The 16530-nt window shown below is 36.6% G+C and overlaps 1 protein-coding gene across 5 annotated transcripts in view; it reads right to left on the bottom strand.

Moving 5' to 3' along the window:
- The window catches only part of LOC135204025 (adenylate cyclase type 8-like), a 973771-nt gene that overhangs the window by 50949 nt on the left and 906292 nt on the right, over nucleotides 1–16530 (bottom strand). For 3 of the 5 annotated variants that reach the window (XM_064233960.1, XM_064233962.1, XM_064233963.1), the window contains exons 15-20: nucleotides 15605–15698; nucleotides 14521–14640; nucleotides 12590–13003; nucleotides 11873–11959; nucleotides 7929–8042; nucleotides 3017–3225 (exon numbers count right to left, since the gene is read on the bottom strand). In XM_064233960.1, coding sequence (XP_064090030.1) covers nucleotides 3017–3225; nucleotides 7929–8042; nucleotides 11873–11959; nucleotides 12590–13003; nucleotides 14521–14640; nucleotides 15605–15698 — 1038 coding nt within the window. The remainder of the gene's footprint in view (nucleotides 1–3016; nucleotides 3226–7928; nucleotides 8043–11872; nucleotides 11960–12589; nucleotides 13004–14520; nucleotides 14641–15604; nucleotides 15699–16530) is intronic. The other 2 variants (XM_064233961.1, XM_064233964.1) reach the window with 2 other exon arrangements.

Here is a 16530-nt window from a genome sequence, read left to right as displayed (position 1 = left end):
ACGGTTTTGTAGTTGTTAAAAATACATGTTTTTTTACATTTATATATTTTTCAGATTTTATTAAAGGATTAACTTGTAATAAAATAATCTTGCACAAGGCAAAAGAGAGAAAAAGAGAGCAGCTCAAAGTACTGCCAGCACTTAGGAAAAATTTCTTGACTAAAGTTTTACTATAAATATTTTTAATCAATATAATACTGTGTAGGGATGTTATGTCCTATGCAGGCAGACGAAAAATGCATCGATAGGACGTCACCATAGAGTGAAATTTATAGATTTTTATAATAAAAATCTTAATTTAATTTCTCTATACTGCCATCTTCTCCTATTAGATCCGTGAAGCATCACTAGGAAACCGTTCCTGTATGGCATTTTTTGGAACGATTCTTATGATTTTTTCTTCTCTCTAATTTAGACTCGGTGATAATCATCAGTATCAACTGAAAATACCCAGTGAAAATAAAAAAAAAACAAAGAAATAAGAAATAATATAGTGGAGAAAGGGAAGGTGTATGTGTGTGTGTGTGTGTGTATACTAGAGTTCTTTGCGTGGCAGTGGAATTCAATCTCTCTCTCTCTCTCTCTCGTCTCTAATCTCTCTCTTCTCTTCAATCATCTCTCTCTCTCTTCTCCTTCTCTCTCTCTGCTTTGTTAATGATTATTTTCTCTGCTTCGCTAATGATTATTTTATTAAAAGTTAATATCTTCTGATAAAATATTAGAAAAAACATACAGAAAAAAACGTAAAAGTTAAAAAACAAAAGTATTTTTACCGAGGGAGCTTAATGAAACGCAAGTGTAAACAGGGAAAGTTACAAAACAACACTGGGAGATGAAATGAAAAATTAAGGGTCGAGATACATCAAAAGTGATAATATATTCTCTTGTGTACTGTTATTTGTGTGATAATCATTTTAAGAGTTGAAAAAAGAAAAAAAAAAAACTAAATGGTGATGTTATCATTTATGAACAGACATACATTGATGCGCGTGTGCACACATAGAAACACACTGAAATCAAGTAAAGCTTCCATGATGTTACGAGGTAAAATGAAAAACCAGCGATTACAATAAAACAGGTGATCCATTAATTTTTTTAATCAGAATTAATTTGCTTTGGCAACGTCATCATTGAAAAATCCCGTACATTACAGGGCAAATTTTCCATATACAACACAATTTCTGTGATAAGACGAAATGAGATCTCAGCGATCATAATCAAGCAAAAGGCGAACGAAAATTTTTTAAATAATGTTCTTTGAAATAGCGTACTTCAAGAGCCCAGTCTACGGCGTATTTCGGGATGATGAAACATTATGAAAAGAGGCAAATTGATCAAATTATAAGTAAATTAAACAAAATAAACAAAACACAGCAAGGTTGTTACAAATGATAAAGGTGCTATATACAAATCAATTTTAATGGTAATAACCACGGTAGGTTTTGGGTAAACACAGATAAGCTATGGGGCAGCCCATTAACATATATATCATATATATATATATATATATATATATATATATATATATATATATATATATATATATATAAATATATATATATATATATATATATAATGTATATATATATACATATATATATATAGATATATATATATATATATCTATATATATATATATTATATATCTATATTATATATATATATATATTTATGTATGCATGTATATATATATATATATATAATATATCTCAATGTATATCTATATATATATATATATATATATATATGTATATGTATATATATATATATATATATATATATATATATGAATAACTTGATCACGAAGTATATAAAACGTGATGCTACTATGTATAAACATAACTAAAGGTTTTCGCCACGTAGGAACAAATGGAAAGCTTTTCATTTTTTCATACGTGGCAAAAACCTTTATATATATATATATGTATATATATATATATATATATATAATATATATATATATATATATATATACACACATAAATAATAGTAATGAGCTGCCCCATAACCTACCTGTGTTTACTCAAAGCCTACCGTGGTTATTACCATTAAAATATATTTTAATGTAGCACCTTTATCATTTGTACCGACCTTGCTATGTTTTGTTTAATTTACTTATAATTTGATCAATTTGCCTTTTTTCATAATGTTTCATTATCCCGAAATACGTCGTAGACTGGGCTCTTGAAGTAGGCTATTTTTAAGCACATTATTTAAAAAGGTTTGCGTTAGCCTTTTGTTTTATTATGATCGCTGATACCTCATTTCGTCTTAGCACAGAAACTGTCCGCGAGTGTGTTGTATATGTAAAGCCAACCCTGTAATCACGTCTTTAGTATGTACTACGGCTTTTTCAATGACGACGTGTCCTAAGCAAATGAATTTTGAGTAAAAAATTTTACATATATATATATATATATATATATATATTATATATATATATATATATATAATTATATATATATATAATATATATATAATATATTATCTATATATATATAATAATTTATATATACATTATGTAATATAATTGTATATACTCGCGTATACACACACAATAATATATATATATATATATATATATATATATATATATATATATACATATACATACCATACATACATATATATATATATATATAAATATATATATATATAATATATATTATATATATATATATATAGATATATATATATATATATATATATATAATATATATATATATATATATAATGTGATCTTGCCCAAGGAACTTTTGGTCATGCAAATTATCATCCATATGGTATTTGTGTGTCTTTTGTGGAACATTTGAGCCATGTTACTCATGATGCAAGTTACTCATGATGATGACAACAGTATTATGGCAGCATTGGGTTTTGCTCCTGGAGCAGACTGTAACAATCCATAACTGCTCTCTTCAAAGTTTTGTTACCAGACACACATCCAAAAGCAAAAAACACCTTAGCTACTTCTCGACTCCCTTTGTTGGGGGAATATTTATTGTGACAGTCTTACCTCTGGATTACAATGGACTGGCATATGACGATGAGTGCCCAGATGACACAAGTGCACACAACGTTGCTCTTCAGAAGATCAGCCCTGACCTGATGGTAGGTTTCTTCCATTTCATCTTCTTTAAATGTTAGAGTGATGGGATACATGTGCTCAGCACGCATTCGTTTATTGGACTCAATCTCTATGTTGTTGTTCATTAAGTTGTCCACCTAAGAAGAAAGAAGGATCATTGAACTTCATAAATTCTGTGTAGTTCTAGACGTCTGCCCAGATACACAATTTCTATTACATGCATTCCAGAATTATGAGCAAGAACAGTTCTCAACATATCAACTGTAAGTGGACTCCAAGTCAGAGGGTATAACACTTATTTTTAACAATTGTATTCAGATAATCTGCTGATTCTTTACAGAAGTTGGTTTACCACACATATGTCTCCTTTGCCTAAAGCAGAATTAAGCTTCCAAGGGCCTGCATGGGTTGCAAAAAACTCACTATTTTTCCCTATCATTGATATATTTGTTACACAAACACATTAACTAATAAGTTAAGTTATATTTCCTTATCTATCAAAAATACAAAATTTTAAATGTAATATTCATTTTTCCTAAAAATGCAAACCAGAGCCTTTTATAGGAGTATTCCTCAGCAAAGCTGGCTTGGTCACTGGAACTTTTTAACAAAGTGATTAACTGTAGGTACTTGGGTGTGTGGAGGGGGAAGGACTCCACTCATTTGCCATTGGCTGGCAATTTTTACCTATTTTTCAGGGACAATGTGGGGTTGTGGTGGAGGGGGGGAGGTAGGTGGGTGATATTATGATAAAAGGCTTTAGTTTCTATACTTATAAAAATAACAAATTACTTATAAAATTTGTGATTTGTTTGTGTCAATGTAAATACAAACCATCGCCTTTTATGTAGGAGACACTCTTTTGGATGAAGGATAATCTCCCAAATGACTGACAAAATGAATAATCTGTAACCTACACAATCTGGTATGGGGATGCATGATTGATTGGGCCCTGATCCAGATGAGATATGTGTGCAATCTCACTCTGGGAAACCATTGGAGAACCAAGTGCTGCCCTGAAGACAGGGTAGCACAAATTGGAAGGCAGCTAGTATCTCGGTCAATCATACATACCTTTACCACCCCCACCCCCTTACTTAAAAAGAGGATTCCAAATTGTTAAGTCTATCTTCATGTCCTTCTGAGGATGTACTCAGTTTAACTGCCGCCTTAGAGATGAGGGAAGAAAGAAGAGAGCGCTAGTTACCCATTCAACCTCCATCCTTAGTTATCCAAGTGCCTTAGGCGAGATAAAATTTTGTTCACAAGGAGTGGTAACTACAAAAGCTTCTGAGCAGTTATCATAGGTTCTAAGGGGGAAGGATCCAAGGACTTGTGGGTAAACAACACTGAGGTAAAATGAGACAAAGGCAGTCTGGCACCCCTAAACACCTGCCTTCATTGCCTTATGTAACTGGATAGGTCTTCTGAAGGGCTAGGAATGGACCTGCACCCCTGACTTTGTGAGCTCTTGCCCATTTGCTAACTACATGAAGCCAGAAATATTTTCTTGGAAACCTGGTGTCTGCCAGGACTACAAAGAAACCTGACAAACTGGCCTAAAAGGTTGGATACTCATTAGATGGTGCTGTAGGCCTCTCACTTGGCACAAAAAAAACTATAATGGCTTCCCACTAACTCTTGGGGGTGGGGAACCAAGAAGTTCTTAGCAATCTCATCAGAGGGCCAGAATAAGTACAAAAGGCCATGCAACTCATCAACAAGCTACAAAGAAATTCATGCTAACAGAAATAGTCTTGAGGTGAGATATCAATCCAAGGTGTCTCTCCCATGGGCTCTACGGCACCAATTTTACACTGCAGAGGATGAGAGTCACATCCTGGTTCAAGGGTCAAGGATGAGAGAAAGGGTTGCTTGAGGCTAGCTAATAGTTCAATGCTATCTTCTCACTTAACCTTTGTCCCCAGATCACCTAGCTAATAGTTCAATGCTATCTTCTCACTTATCCTTTGACCCCAGATCATGTGCAAGCAGACAGGTTGTTGCTGTGCAACACTGCTGGGTACCAGGACAGTCTGTATGCATGCAATCAAGTGGACCTTTTGGTACATAGTACCTTTTTCATCCAGAATTCCCAACATACACATACTGTACATGTTCCTTGGATTGTGCGTGCACAGGCAGGAATCATGTGTGAAGGTTACTGCATTATGGTACTAGCTGACCTACCCAGCGCTGCCTGGGAAAACTGTGAGTGACAGGCTATGGGTATGGGTAGGGGGAGGGTAAGGTGAGGGAAGAGGGATGGGGAAGGGGAGGAAGAAAGGAGAAGGGAAAGGGGGAGGGAGAGGGGATGGAAAAAGGAAGAAGGGAAAAGGGATGGGGTGGCGGAAGTGGGAGGGGGAGAGGATGGGAGGGGAGAGGGATGGGAGGGGGAGGGGAGGATAAAGGGGGAAGAAAGGGGAAGGGGAAATTATGTTTCTGTATTAGAAGAGAGAGATCATCTCCGCTGAACATAAGCGTGTCTCCCTTTCAACAATCATCAGACCTTTTATTCACTGTGTGAAATAATCTACAGCGGAGAATTGTGCAGGAATCGGTCTTCAGCAAACTGCACGAATTTGTAGTGGATTCATTATGCATGAATGAACGGCTAACTCATTCCTGTACTATACTTCAGAAACTCTCCCTCCCTCTTCCTTCCCCCTACCCATAGCCTGTCATTAATAGTTTTCCTGGGCATGGCTGGGTAGGTCAGCTAGTATATATAAAGCTATAAACCATCCTTGATCAAATCCCCATCCAATAGTTTTTGTTTGGTTTAAATGCATCAAGCCATTTAGCCATGATTGAATAACAGACAGACAGACAGACATAATGCCCATTATAGTATGGTTGTAGTGAGCTGCATGTCCATGATCATGCAGACACTCAGGGTGTTCATGGTACGTATATACAGGCTCCTGATGTGTGTGAGAGATAATGCATGTGAGCCTTCGTTTGTAGCTTTTCCCTGCTTTGGTTTCGTCTGATAATATGAAAGTCTATGGGAATGTGACCGGCCAAAATTTTGCTTGGTAACAGGTTTACCTCTAGTTGAGATTGAATAACTGGAGCCACCAAATTTGATTATATTTGCAGCCATGGTCCAAGAGCACTAACCAGGGCAGACTGGTATGTTTGCCTCTATTTTGGGAGAGGATCCAGCACAGTTATTGGGGAATCGATTAGGACCTGAGAGTCTTCCTTCAGAACCTCTTTGGATGAGTTGGAATGGTATTTTTAGAGACCACTGGGCTCATGAACTTAAATGATATTGGGAAATCAACCCCACTGAACTAATCACATTGACAGGGCATACTCAAGTGTGCACTCTGGAGGCAGGCAGTCATTCTGACTGCTGCAGTTGCTACTTGCTCGTGGTGTCACTGCTCAGGTTAATAGAGAGATCCGTGAATCAGGTCAGAAAAGCTCCTTTCCCCACTGTGACATGCCAGAGGACCTTCTGCATGGCAGCAGATGCATATACTACTCCTTACAAGTTATTTCACGAGTCTGCAGACTGACTGACAAAATGACCTCCCTTTGGGAAAACTCCAAAAATATGCTTCTTTTTCAGTTACAGTCAGGAGCAATAGTGGCAGTTGCCATGGCCTCCTTCCAGGCACCTCCATAGCTTGATCATGCTTGTTGACTTTGTTGTCACTGGAATCATCTGCAGAAGAGATGGCAAAGTTCTGGAGGTTGTTGGTATTTGGAAGAAAGGCATTGATCTTCATCTGCATCCAGAGTGCAGTCAATAATCTAACTTTGTTTTTATGTTTACTCTCTTCTGACGAGCTGTGGCTGAGAGTAGTTTTGCTCAGCAGATCGGAGTAGCCTTGGGTCCCATTGTTGGACTGCTACTCGAGAACTTTCTCTGGCACTAATGGCAGATGCAAGGTTGATGCTGAAAAAGAATGCATTAGAAGTTGTAAATGACCTGTCCCCAGCCTTTTTACAATTGACTTTCTTGGTGAGAAATCAACTGAGGGTTGGAGACTGGTCATAGACCCCTCTCTGTTGAATGAGTTTAATGTTAAAAACTCGATTCAGATGAATACAACTCATTCCATGTTGGATTCTATTAAGAAAGTCATTTCATGTTCTTGGTGCATCTGAAGGATGCATATTTTCACATCTCCATCTATCAGTTCTCCAGGAAATACTACAAGTTTTTTCTGTAAGGGGATATATTTAACAGTTCAGAATCCAGTGCTTTGGATTTTCAACATCCTTCTGTGGTGTTTACATGGTTGTATTGGCTACGGCCCATTTACCCTTATGTCCTTATCACCTTTTTCTTCAGTTGTTCAAACTCATATATAACAAACTGTTAGCACTTTACATACAATAAAAAAAAGAGAAATTATCTTCCACAGATGGTCGTCAGAGAGCAGCATAAATCTTAATTCATTGACAGACAGTTCCAGTTTGCGCTAAAGAATACTCCTACATAAAAGGCGATGATTTGTACTTCCGTGGAAAAAATGTTTGTCACACTTAACACCAAGTTGTTATAAAACTTTTATAAAACATCTGTAATTTCAATGTTCGTCACAAAGCAGCACAACACTGTATTTCAATAACAGTACCTTATAATTGTTTCCAACGGACCTTTATAAATAGCATTCATTCTTTAATAAATCACTAATAACTAACTACTATGGCAGGAAAGCTTTCCTAAACTGTCTAACTCATCCATTCGTTCGAAATATATATAAGAAGTATTTAAAATAGCTTAATTGCGTTTATTCTTGTACAGTTTACATGCAAAGTCAATCTGGGACATGTTCACTAAATGTACAACTGATGCAGCACAATCATTATTCAAAAGTACCTCATGGGTGAAATTAGACGGAGCATTTGAAAACTGGGTGACCTCTACCTCGGTGGCCTCATCCTCTGGGATTTCTTCCTCAAAAAAGGTCTCGTCATCCCAGTCCATCTCAAGCTAGAAGCAAATGCATAAAACGAAGGAGATTAAACATCAGGAGTAAGTTAGAGGTAGAGTTAAATAAAATTAATACACCAATAAACAAAACACTGAAATCGGTTTGTTTGGTATCAACGTAATCTGCCGCTTAATGGGAGAATTTAAATGTATGAGAGAGTTGCTGTTTTCTTCTTTTTAAAAAACCACTAATGATCTGTTTTGCTCAGTATGTATACGGGGTATAACAGCACCAATGATGTGTTCTAGAGATCGGGTAGTATGCAGGGTAAGAAGACAGGGATATCCAGTGTTACTTTGGGAGGGTCCAAGTCAGGGCACAGTGCCCCAAGTTAAGAAGGTAAGGTCTGGTTATGTGAGAACACAGCATTCTAGGAAAGGACAGGATTTCTCAGGTCTACCCCTGTCTCCCTCCCTACACTGCATCCACTCCTTGAGATCGGGCAATATTTTCTTTTCATTTTCAAAAGATATAATTCCCTCAGGTAAGACCTTCCTTTTGGGTGGTGAGTTAGAAACCCTTTTACACTATATAATTAATGCTGCCCTATTATCTTGTCATGGTCATCGCACATGACAGACAATCACTGGTCTTTTAAGTGACAAAACTGATCTTTACATATTCGAAAGTCTTACCCAAAACTACTGTAAAGAGGCAGTCTTAATAACATCCTACTAACTTTTATCATGAGTGTAATAGAGTTGAAAATTGCTTATTTTCTACAATTTCAAAATAAAAAGATGAACTGCATACTTCCAAACTATTCCCACCTTTTCTTTCACATGAACGCTTAAAGATCAACAAAATCTCCATCTGAATTTCTTTCACACCAATGTGAATTCTTTAACACAAGTTCACTTTCACTTTAGCCTTTTACTAATCACTCAAATTATCATTCCCACCCTTCATTCTCTGAGCTCTAACTGATGCCGTTATCGTCACCAGTCTTTATCATACCTTTTCTGCTTCTATACAAGCTATAATTCGAAATGTCAATGTTCACATGATAGATTTATAACAAACTTTATTTGCATGACATTCAATACAGCTACATAGTTCACTCCCTATCCCCTTTTCAACTCTCCGAACCTTTCCATGTACACAAAGGCGTACTGAGCAATGATTTCATTATGGATGCAGGTTTGTATATAGTTATATACATATAGAATTCAGCAATTTATTTTGTATATTGACCGCTGGGAAGGCTGCGGAGAACAGGATCACAAATGGCAAACGAAGTCTCCCTCTAAGGTTGGGGAAAATATGATACCTTTATTTAACATAAAAGGATATGATGGTCACATCTGCTTTCATATATTATTGTGTTTGACTCTGATACTTTAGTTCAATTTACATACAGTGAGCCATCAAAATAAAAAAAAAAGTATTTAAACTTCTGTACCTTTACTTAAGGAAAAGTCTGTAGATATTCTGGAAGCATCAAATGTGGATCTCATGGCTTCCAAAAAAAAAATTAATACATAATATTTTCATATCTATTTTTACGAAGCTGACAAGCAACCACTAAAGTTCAAGGCATGCAATTCATATCAATTGAAAGCTAGCGGCAGAAGCTCCTGATGCCCGTGTTAGTCGCTATTCGCAAACTATAAAGAACATGCAGCTAAAACTAGCAATATAGTGAAATAAAAAAAAATGACATAACTGCAGCTTCTACAGTTAATAGTAGTTACCATCTTAGCACAGTCATACAAGTGTTACCAAAGGGCTACCATCCCAAGATAACCAATTAAGTTCCAATTTGAGGTCTTACCGGGTATGAATCTTATAACTTTACTGACGAATCAATTCTAGCCTCACAAAACGAAAACCAGGGAATAATAACAAAACAAGCCTATTGTACTAAAACTACTGCCTACGAATCTTCCATTACAATCTCTTATGGAATTCTACCTAATTTCCATTATATCTGTAGTACAATCAATTAATTCCACAGAGAATTGTCGTCACATGTTACTGTCACAATAACAAATTCCGCGAGGTTCATTTCATGCCACTATAATTTATATATACACTTGCTTACTGGAATGTGGATTTTGGAAATTATAAAAAATTAAGCCCAATATTGAAAAGTAACACCAAGGAGTATAAGAAATAGAAACATACCGTTATGCTGATAAAAAGTAGTCGTGGAATAATTATAAGGCGGCAATATTCTAAAATAAAAAAAATAAGTTTCCAAAGCAAAGAGTATCGTCGAAACTGTAAATACCATACCATGCAGTATAATTGGATAATATTAGAAGATATAAAAATATATATTAAAACAGGAACTAAGTCAAAAATATACTAAAAGAAAAACTATGACAAAATTATATTAAAAGTTAAAATCTATCCCTGAACAAATCTATACTTAAAAATGACTTCGGTAGGTCAGTAACAACTGAATCCTGAGTTAACGATTACGTGCATTTTGAGATATTCTACTTCTTCAAAATATGCCACCATCCTAGCTCGCCTTTTGCCCACGTCTACCGTCATGAATAAGGCACTATGAGGTGGTGCCATGCCTTTAACATACCTCCAAAAGCTGAGGTTATTATGGCCAGTTTAACTTTTCTGTGGTTCTGTTACCTACCGGAAAGAAACTTTGGTAATTCTAAACCCTCATTCCGCGGTAAAGTAGACTAAGGCAGTTGACGTTTTCCTACGTTATTTTACTTACTGAACAAGAATTTAAAGTAATATTTATTCGGATGACTGTAATTACCCCCAGGGGCCAGTACTAAACATGCCTCAATCCCTAGTGGATCTCGTATCCGCGGTTACCTTCCTTGCAGTCCGTACGGAACTATTCTTTAGAATTACCCTACAAGAAACGTAACCGCGAATACGACATCCACTAGGGATTGGGGTGTCCAATGTATTTCGCCGTGTTTAGTACTGGCCCCTGGGGGTTAATTACAGTCGTCCGAATAAATATTCTTAAAATTCTTGTTCAGTAAGTACAATAACGTAGGAAAACGTCAACTGCCATAGTCTACTTTACTGCGAAATGAGGGCTTAGAATTACCGAAACTTTTAATAACTTGGTTTTCTACTACATTACCGAAAAAAAACACTGCATCTTGCAGGTTATTAACCTGGTTTTTATTGTCCTCGTCAATGCAAATTTTATTTTATCTTATGGGTTCTTCTATCCAATTGAATACGAACATGAAACGGGCGCAAGTTTACATATCTCTGCTTCTTAATTAATGGTTTTGACAGCACCAGTCCACAACATACTGCCAAGTCTTGGAAATGTCCCCAAGTGCAGACTTACTCTTCAAGCAGGCAGCAACTGTTGATTCAACCCAGAAATGGCCAATAGCACTGCATGCTGACGAAGAGTCAACTCTCGTAATGACCCCTCATCCAAATATAACCAAGTCTTTTTTCACATGAAAACCTCCACCATCATTACATCATCAAGAACAACTACACTTTCTTACAGAGTAAACGATTCTCTTTTGGTTACCAATAACAACTATATTAGTGTTCTCTAATGAAAAATGACCAACTCCTATTTTTAAACTAGGGGGCAGCGACAATCGAACAGAGCTTTAGAGACAATCAGGTGTTTGAGGCAAGTTAAGACTACAGTCATTAAAGCTATAAATGGAGTGCGTACAACTGCATACAGAATGCACGGTCGTACATGTACAAGTGTCCGGACATGTAGCTACCCTTTATCTGTACACACCTACACACGCCCTTTTAATGAGAAATAAATGCAAATAATTTCTAAACCGTAGTTATAAAGGGGATAGCGATCAAATCACTAAGAGGGAATGAATGACAAGAGTTCACCAGAACTGGACCTCACCACTGCCCGTGCAGGGAGAAGACTTTTCCTACGCAATGTCAGAGAGTAATTGGCTGCACTATTCCAAAACCATGCGTAATATCGTAGCTGTAAACACGGCAACAATTCCCGTGTTCGTGAGGATGTAATGGAAATAAAAACAATTAAGAGGTGATGTTGCATAATTGTGAGGACATGATGTGACTCAATGCCTACATCCGGACTGATATGGAAAGAAAACATAATTTCAAAATAATATATTGAGAAACTAATAGCTATTGCAGAACTATAACTGAGTATACTAATAACGTAAACACAGAAAAACATTATATGTGAATTGGAAAGATTTTTTTGATACTGTTTACTGAAACCATAAAAACAATGGAGTGACATAAAAATTCTGGTCAGGTAGGTAAGGATAAAAAATAAAACAAATCTTGAGTAATCACTGCTCACAGTTTAAGCTTGAAGCTTGTTTCTAAGATACATAACTACAATAATTCTATTTGTATATTCAAAATTGGAAAAAGCATGCAATACAGTCTTAAAACAAAACACAAAGGAAAAAGCTACATCTAATTAACAACAAAGTATAAAAATCCATGACAGTCAAAACTCAATAAAATGACCGATTATAACAGGAAATTTAAAGCAACACAGATCTAGTCTCAATCAAAATTAAATATCAGAAACTGAATAAGTAGATAATACTGGAGGAAGAACCGTGGTAACACTTACATTTTCAAATGGTATTTCAGGCGTCCAGTCATTAGGATTATCTTCTTCCAACGGTCCTGTTGGAGACGGCGTTGGAGACGTACTGCTGCTACCCTTATCAGTCCCTTCAGAGTTCTTCGGCCCATCTTCCTCGTCAGTGTCAGAAGCACTACTGGATGTGGGGGAACCAACGCTGTTAGAAGAATCGCAGGTGCTGCCAGGAGACGCGGGAACGACCTGCTTCTTACTATTACCTACTTGGTTGTGGCTCTGTTTCGGTCTGTGGTTCGCCGTCGCCGAGGTGTGGTTGGGCTCCGTCGGGTGGTGGTTGGGCGTCGCTTCCGTGGTTGTGATGATCGGGCAGTTGATCGACGGAGGATGGCTCGGCGAGTTGGAAGTCGTGGTCGCAGTGGAGTGTCTGCGGTCTTTTTCCGTCTAAAAGAAGATACCAATTATTGCAGGCACTATCACCACAGAAGTCGCCAGCGACAAATGAAGTACATTCGATTTCCCCAAAAGTAGGACTTTCAAACTTCAGTTTATTTATATATATATATTTTCAATATGCTTATCAGCGTTTTTTAAACTCTCAATTCAAACACATAATTTTTTTCGTCAAATACTCGGCCTAAATGATTACTGTGCTAGATGCCACTTTAGCTGTATCTTTTGTTACTAGGTACGTTTTGAGGCTGATTTCAATAACTGAAAAAGGCCAGGTGGATTTATTATAAATGTTGAAATCTCCATTAACGTATGACGCTCATATCCGATACCATCAAAGGCTGACCAACGAAAACTAGAACTTGTATAACTAAGAAATACTTGATAACCTACAGAAGTACTGTACGTCAACTTATTAGACTCGGACCAAAGATAAGGTTTACCACCAATCGGTCCTACCCCAAATGAAAAAGTCTGCTTAAACTTCTTTTCTCCCTTGCAGCCTTTCATACAATACGGAAAGATCCTAAAAAGTGTTTATCTCCTAATCTCGTTCTACGCCATTCCTCTCTTAAGCTCAGTGGTCCAGTATTCAGTTCGTAAAAGGAAGGACCAGCCCTAGATTCTCTCCCGAACCAGTGACAACTATATGGGGACATTTCCTCAAATTCAATAGTATACCTTTGCTGACCTGAATGTTAGTAAAGCGTTGTGAGTCGCAGCTCAGAGAGAGAGAGAGAGAGAGAGAGAGAGAGAGAGAGAGAGAGAGAGAGAGAGAGATTGCTCTTTATCCTGTCAAAATTTATATCATCAAACAACCATACGTAAATATGTGATGATAAGGAAGCCTTTTATTATGACTTAACTCACGGTAAGTTTCTTTGACAAGAACAGAGTAAATTTCCAGGGGTGTTTTTGGGCATTGTAAGTGGACTCTCATATTGCTGTGAACTTCAGTAAACAAAGAAATCGTCTTGGGAAGGGTGATAAAATTCCTCTCCGATTTCATTCCATCGAGATGGGCGAATTTCAAAAAAGAGAGGATTGGATACGGGTGGGATTATCGTTATACACTAGTTATTCGTAATTATATTTCTCTGAACAGACCCTATGCCTGTTCAAGAGTATTCATCCTCTCGTAGTTTTTTAATGGATTTGGGACAACGACATCTTCCGAGTCATGTCAGTAGCTACACATACACAAGGATGATGATAAGAATAATTTTTATGACTCTCATGTGCAAGTCCTTTGTCACTTTCAATACTACAATTGGAGTAAGGAAGAATGACCACAATGCTGTGAAATAAGAAGGATATAAACAGAGAAAATGTATTAGTCATGCTTCCGGACCCAGCATGCGCTCTCAAATCAAAGCCATTCATTAGCCGATGGAAGAAGACAGGAGCAGCCAGCTTCAGACTCTATACAAGAAATATCGAATTAATAAAATACGAAAATTGAACCACGCATACACACCCACGCACTCAAACACACACACAACACTTACATGGGAGACGGAATTGCGTTCGTCCTCAGACCAAAGCCTTGAACGGGAATACTTAGGCCCTCGGCGCCTCTGTCTCATAGGCTCTTCTCTCTTGATCAAGTACGTCTCGACGGCGTGATCCTGGAACGAGGGAAAAGATGATGAATTATTTAAGAGCTCATCGTTTTCATTTTATTCTGCCATATTTTTATTGGTTTTTGCTTTTGCATTTTTCTCTTAGAGTTTATTCCTTACTTTGCAATTTCCTTGTCGGTACTGGGCTGCTTCTGTCATGAGGCACTTGGCTTTGCAGCATTCTTCTTGCCAAAAGAAGACTGCAGTTTGGTTTATAATATAGTAATAATAATACCTTGAAGATCAGCTGCTGTTAGATCTTCCTTCTCAAGCATATGTAAAGGATTTCCATAAGGCTCGCCAGAAGAATTTATTCGTAAGCAAGATGAGAAAATTATAACTTGAAAGAAGTTAGACAACTATGGAGGAAGAGGCCAAAGGACAGCAACTGGGCGCGAAGGGACGTCGCATAAAGAAGATAATGATTATAAGAAAATTAAATTATTTATTTCTATTTAGTATCCAGCACAAAGAACTATAAAGACAGTACCCTCATATGGGGCGATCTCAAATAAAAACTACACGTTTAGAAAAAGGTGTTGTCCATCAGCACATTTTCTAGCATCTGGTCGACTAACTCAACATAGTCTTCATAGGTGCTTAAATTGAAGTCGTGTGCACGTGTCCGTGTGTCGTGTCACCAACTTAACGAAAGCGCCACCGATATCCTGGATATCTGTTGCAAAATGCACAAACATGTCTGTCTGACTTAAGCAATCCTCACTTAAGTTTATGCCAATACGATTCGACTGTATTGTAATACGGCGAATTTGGTTCTAAAAATGAAACTGCGCAAATCAAAGAAAGAGAGACTGGAGAAAACCAAAGACTGCTCTGAAGCAATATGAAAAAGACATCAATAGAGATACCACAGATGCTGACTTTCTACTCAGTCCATAAAACTTGATTATGATACGAACTGTCGTCTTCAAAGCCTTCCATTTTCTCTATAGTAATTCAAAGCACAAACCTTTAGATACTGGTCTCGTGTCGCTCCATGGCCCGGTTCGACTTCGTAGACACCATTCAGGCAGTCGACTGTTGCCTTGGAGACGTGGACACGCCTGGGGAATATAAAGAATAGAAATATATAGTATATCATCTACAAAATAATGATTTGTAAACATTACGCATACACGTGCATATATATATATATATATATATATATATATATATATATATATATATATATATATATATATATATATATATATATATATATAATGTGTGTGTGTAATTTCAATAGCCACAATGCCCTCTTAATTACTCGAATTCTTAGTGCTTTTTAAATACGCTTCCCACTACAAAGACTTGGATCCGAGCGCAAGAAATATGAAGCAATGATGATGTATGACCACGAGACTGATTAAAAAGTCTATTGCCGCTCGTACATACTTAAACCGGTCGAATTCGGATATATTTATTAGAGCTGTCCTCACCATCGTGATCAGAAGATTATATATAATCATTAAGCCACAATAATGTCATTTAATATCCAGATCACGCCACTTCGGGAATATCCCCGAAGAGGAATGATCATCGAAAGGGAATTTTTAAGTAATAAATGTAATGGTACTGAAGTGTCTCGACCCACTCGACACTACCTTTCCAACGACTTCAGTCGACGGTAACTACTGAGCCATCAAGTTACTGTGTCGAGTGTTCGAGACACTCCAGTATCATACCATTTATCACTTAAAAATTATAAATCACAGTGCGATCAAATTTTATATATATATATATATATATATATATATATATATATATATACTATATATATATATATATATATATTATATATATATATATATATATATATATATATATATATATATACACACAACATATACGTGTATACATACATACACTACTATATATAATATATATATATATATA

Source organism: Macrobrachium nipponense, chromosome 44 (assembly GCF_015104395.2).
Source record: "Macrobrachium nipponense isolate FS-2020 chromosome 44, ASM1510439v2, whole genome shotgun sequence".
Taxonomy (NCBI): Eukaryota; Metazoa; Arthropoda; class Malacostraca; order Decapoda; family Palaemonidae; genus Macrobrachium; species Macrobrachium nipponense.
This window is presented reverse-complemented; position numbering and strand designations above follow the sequence as displayed.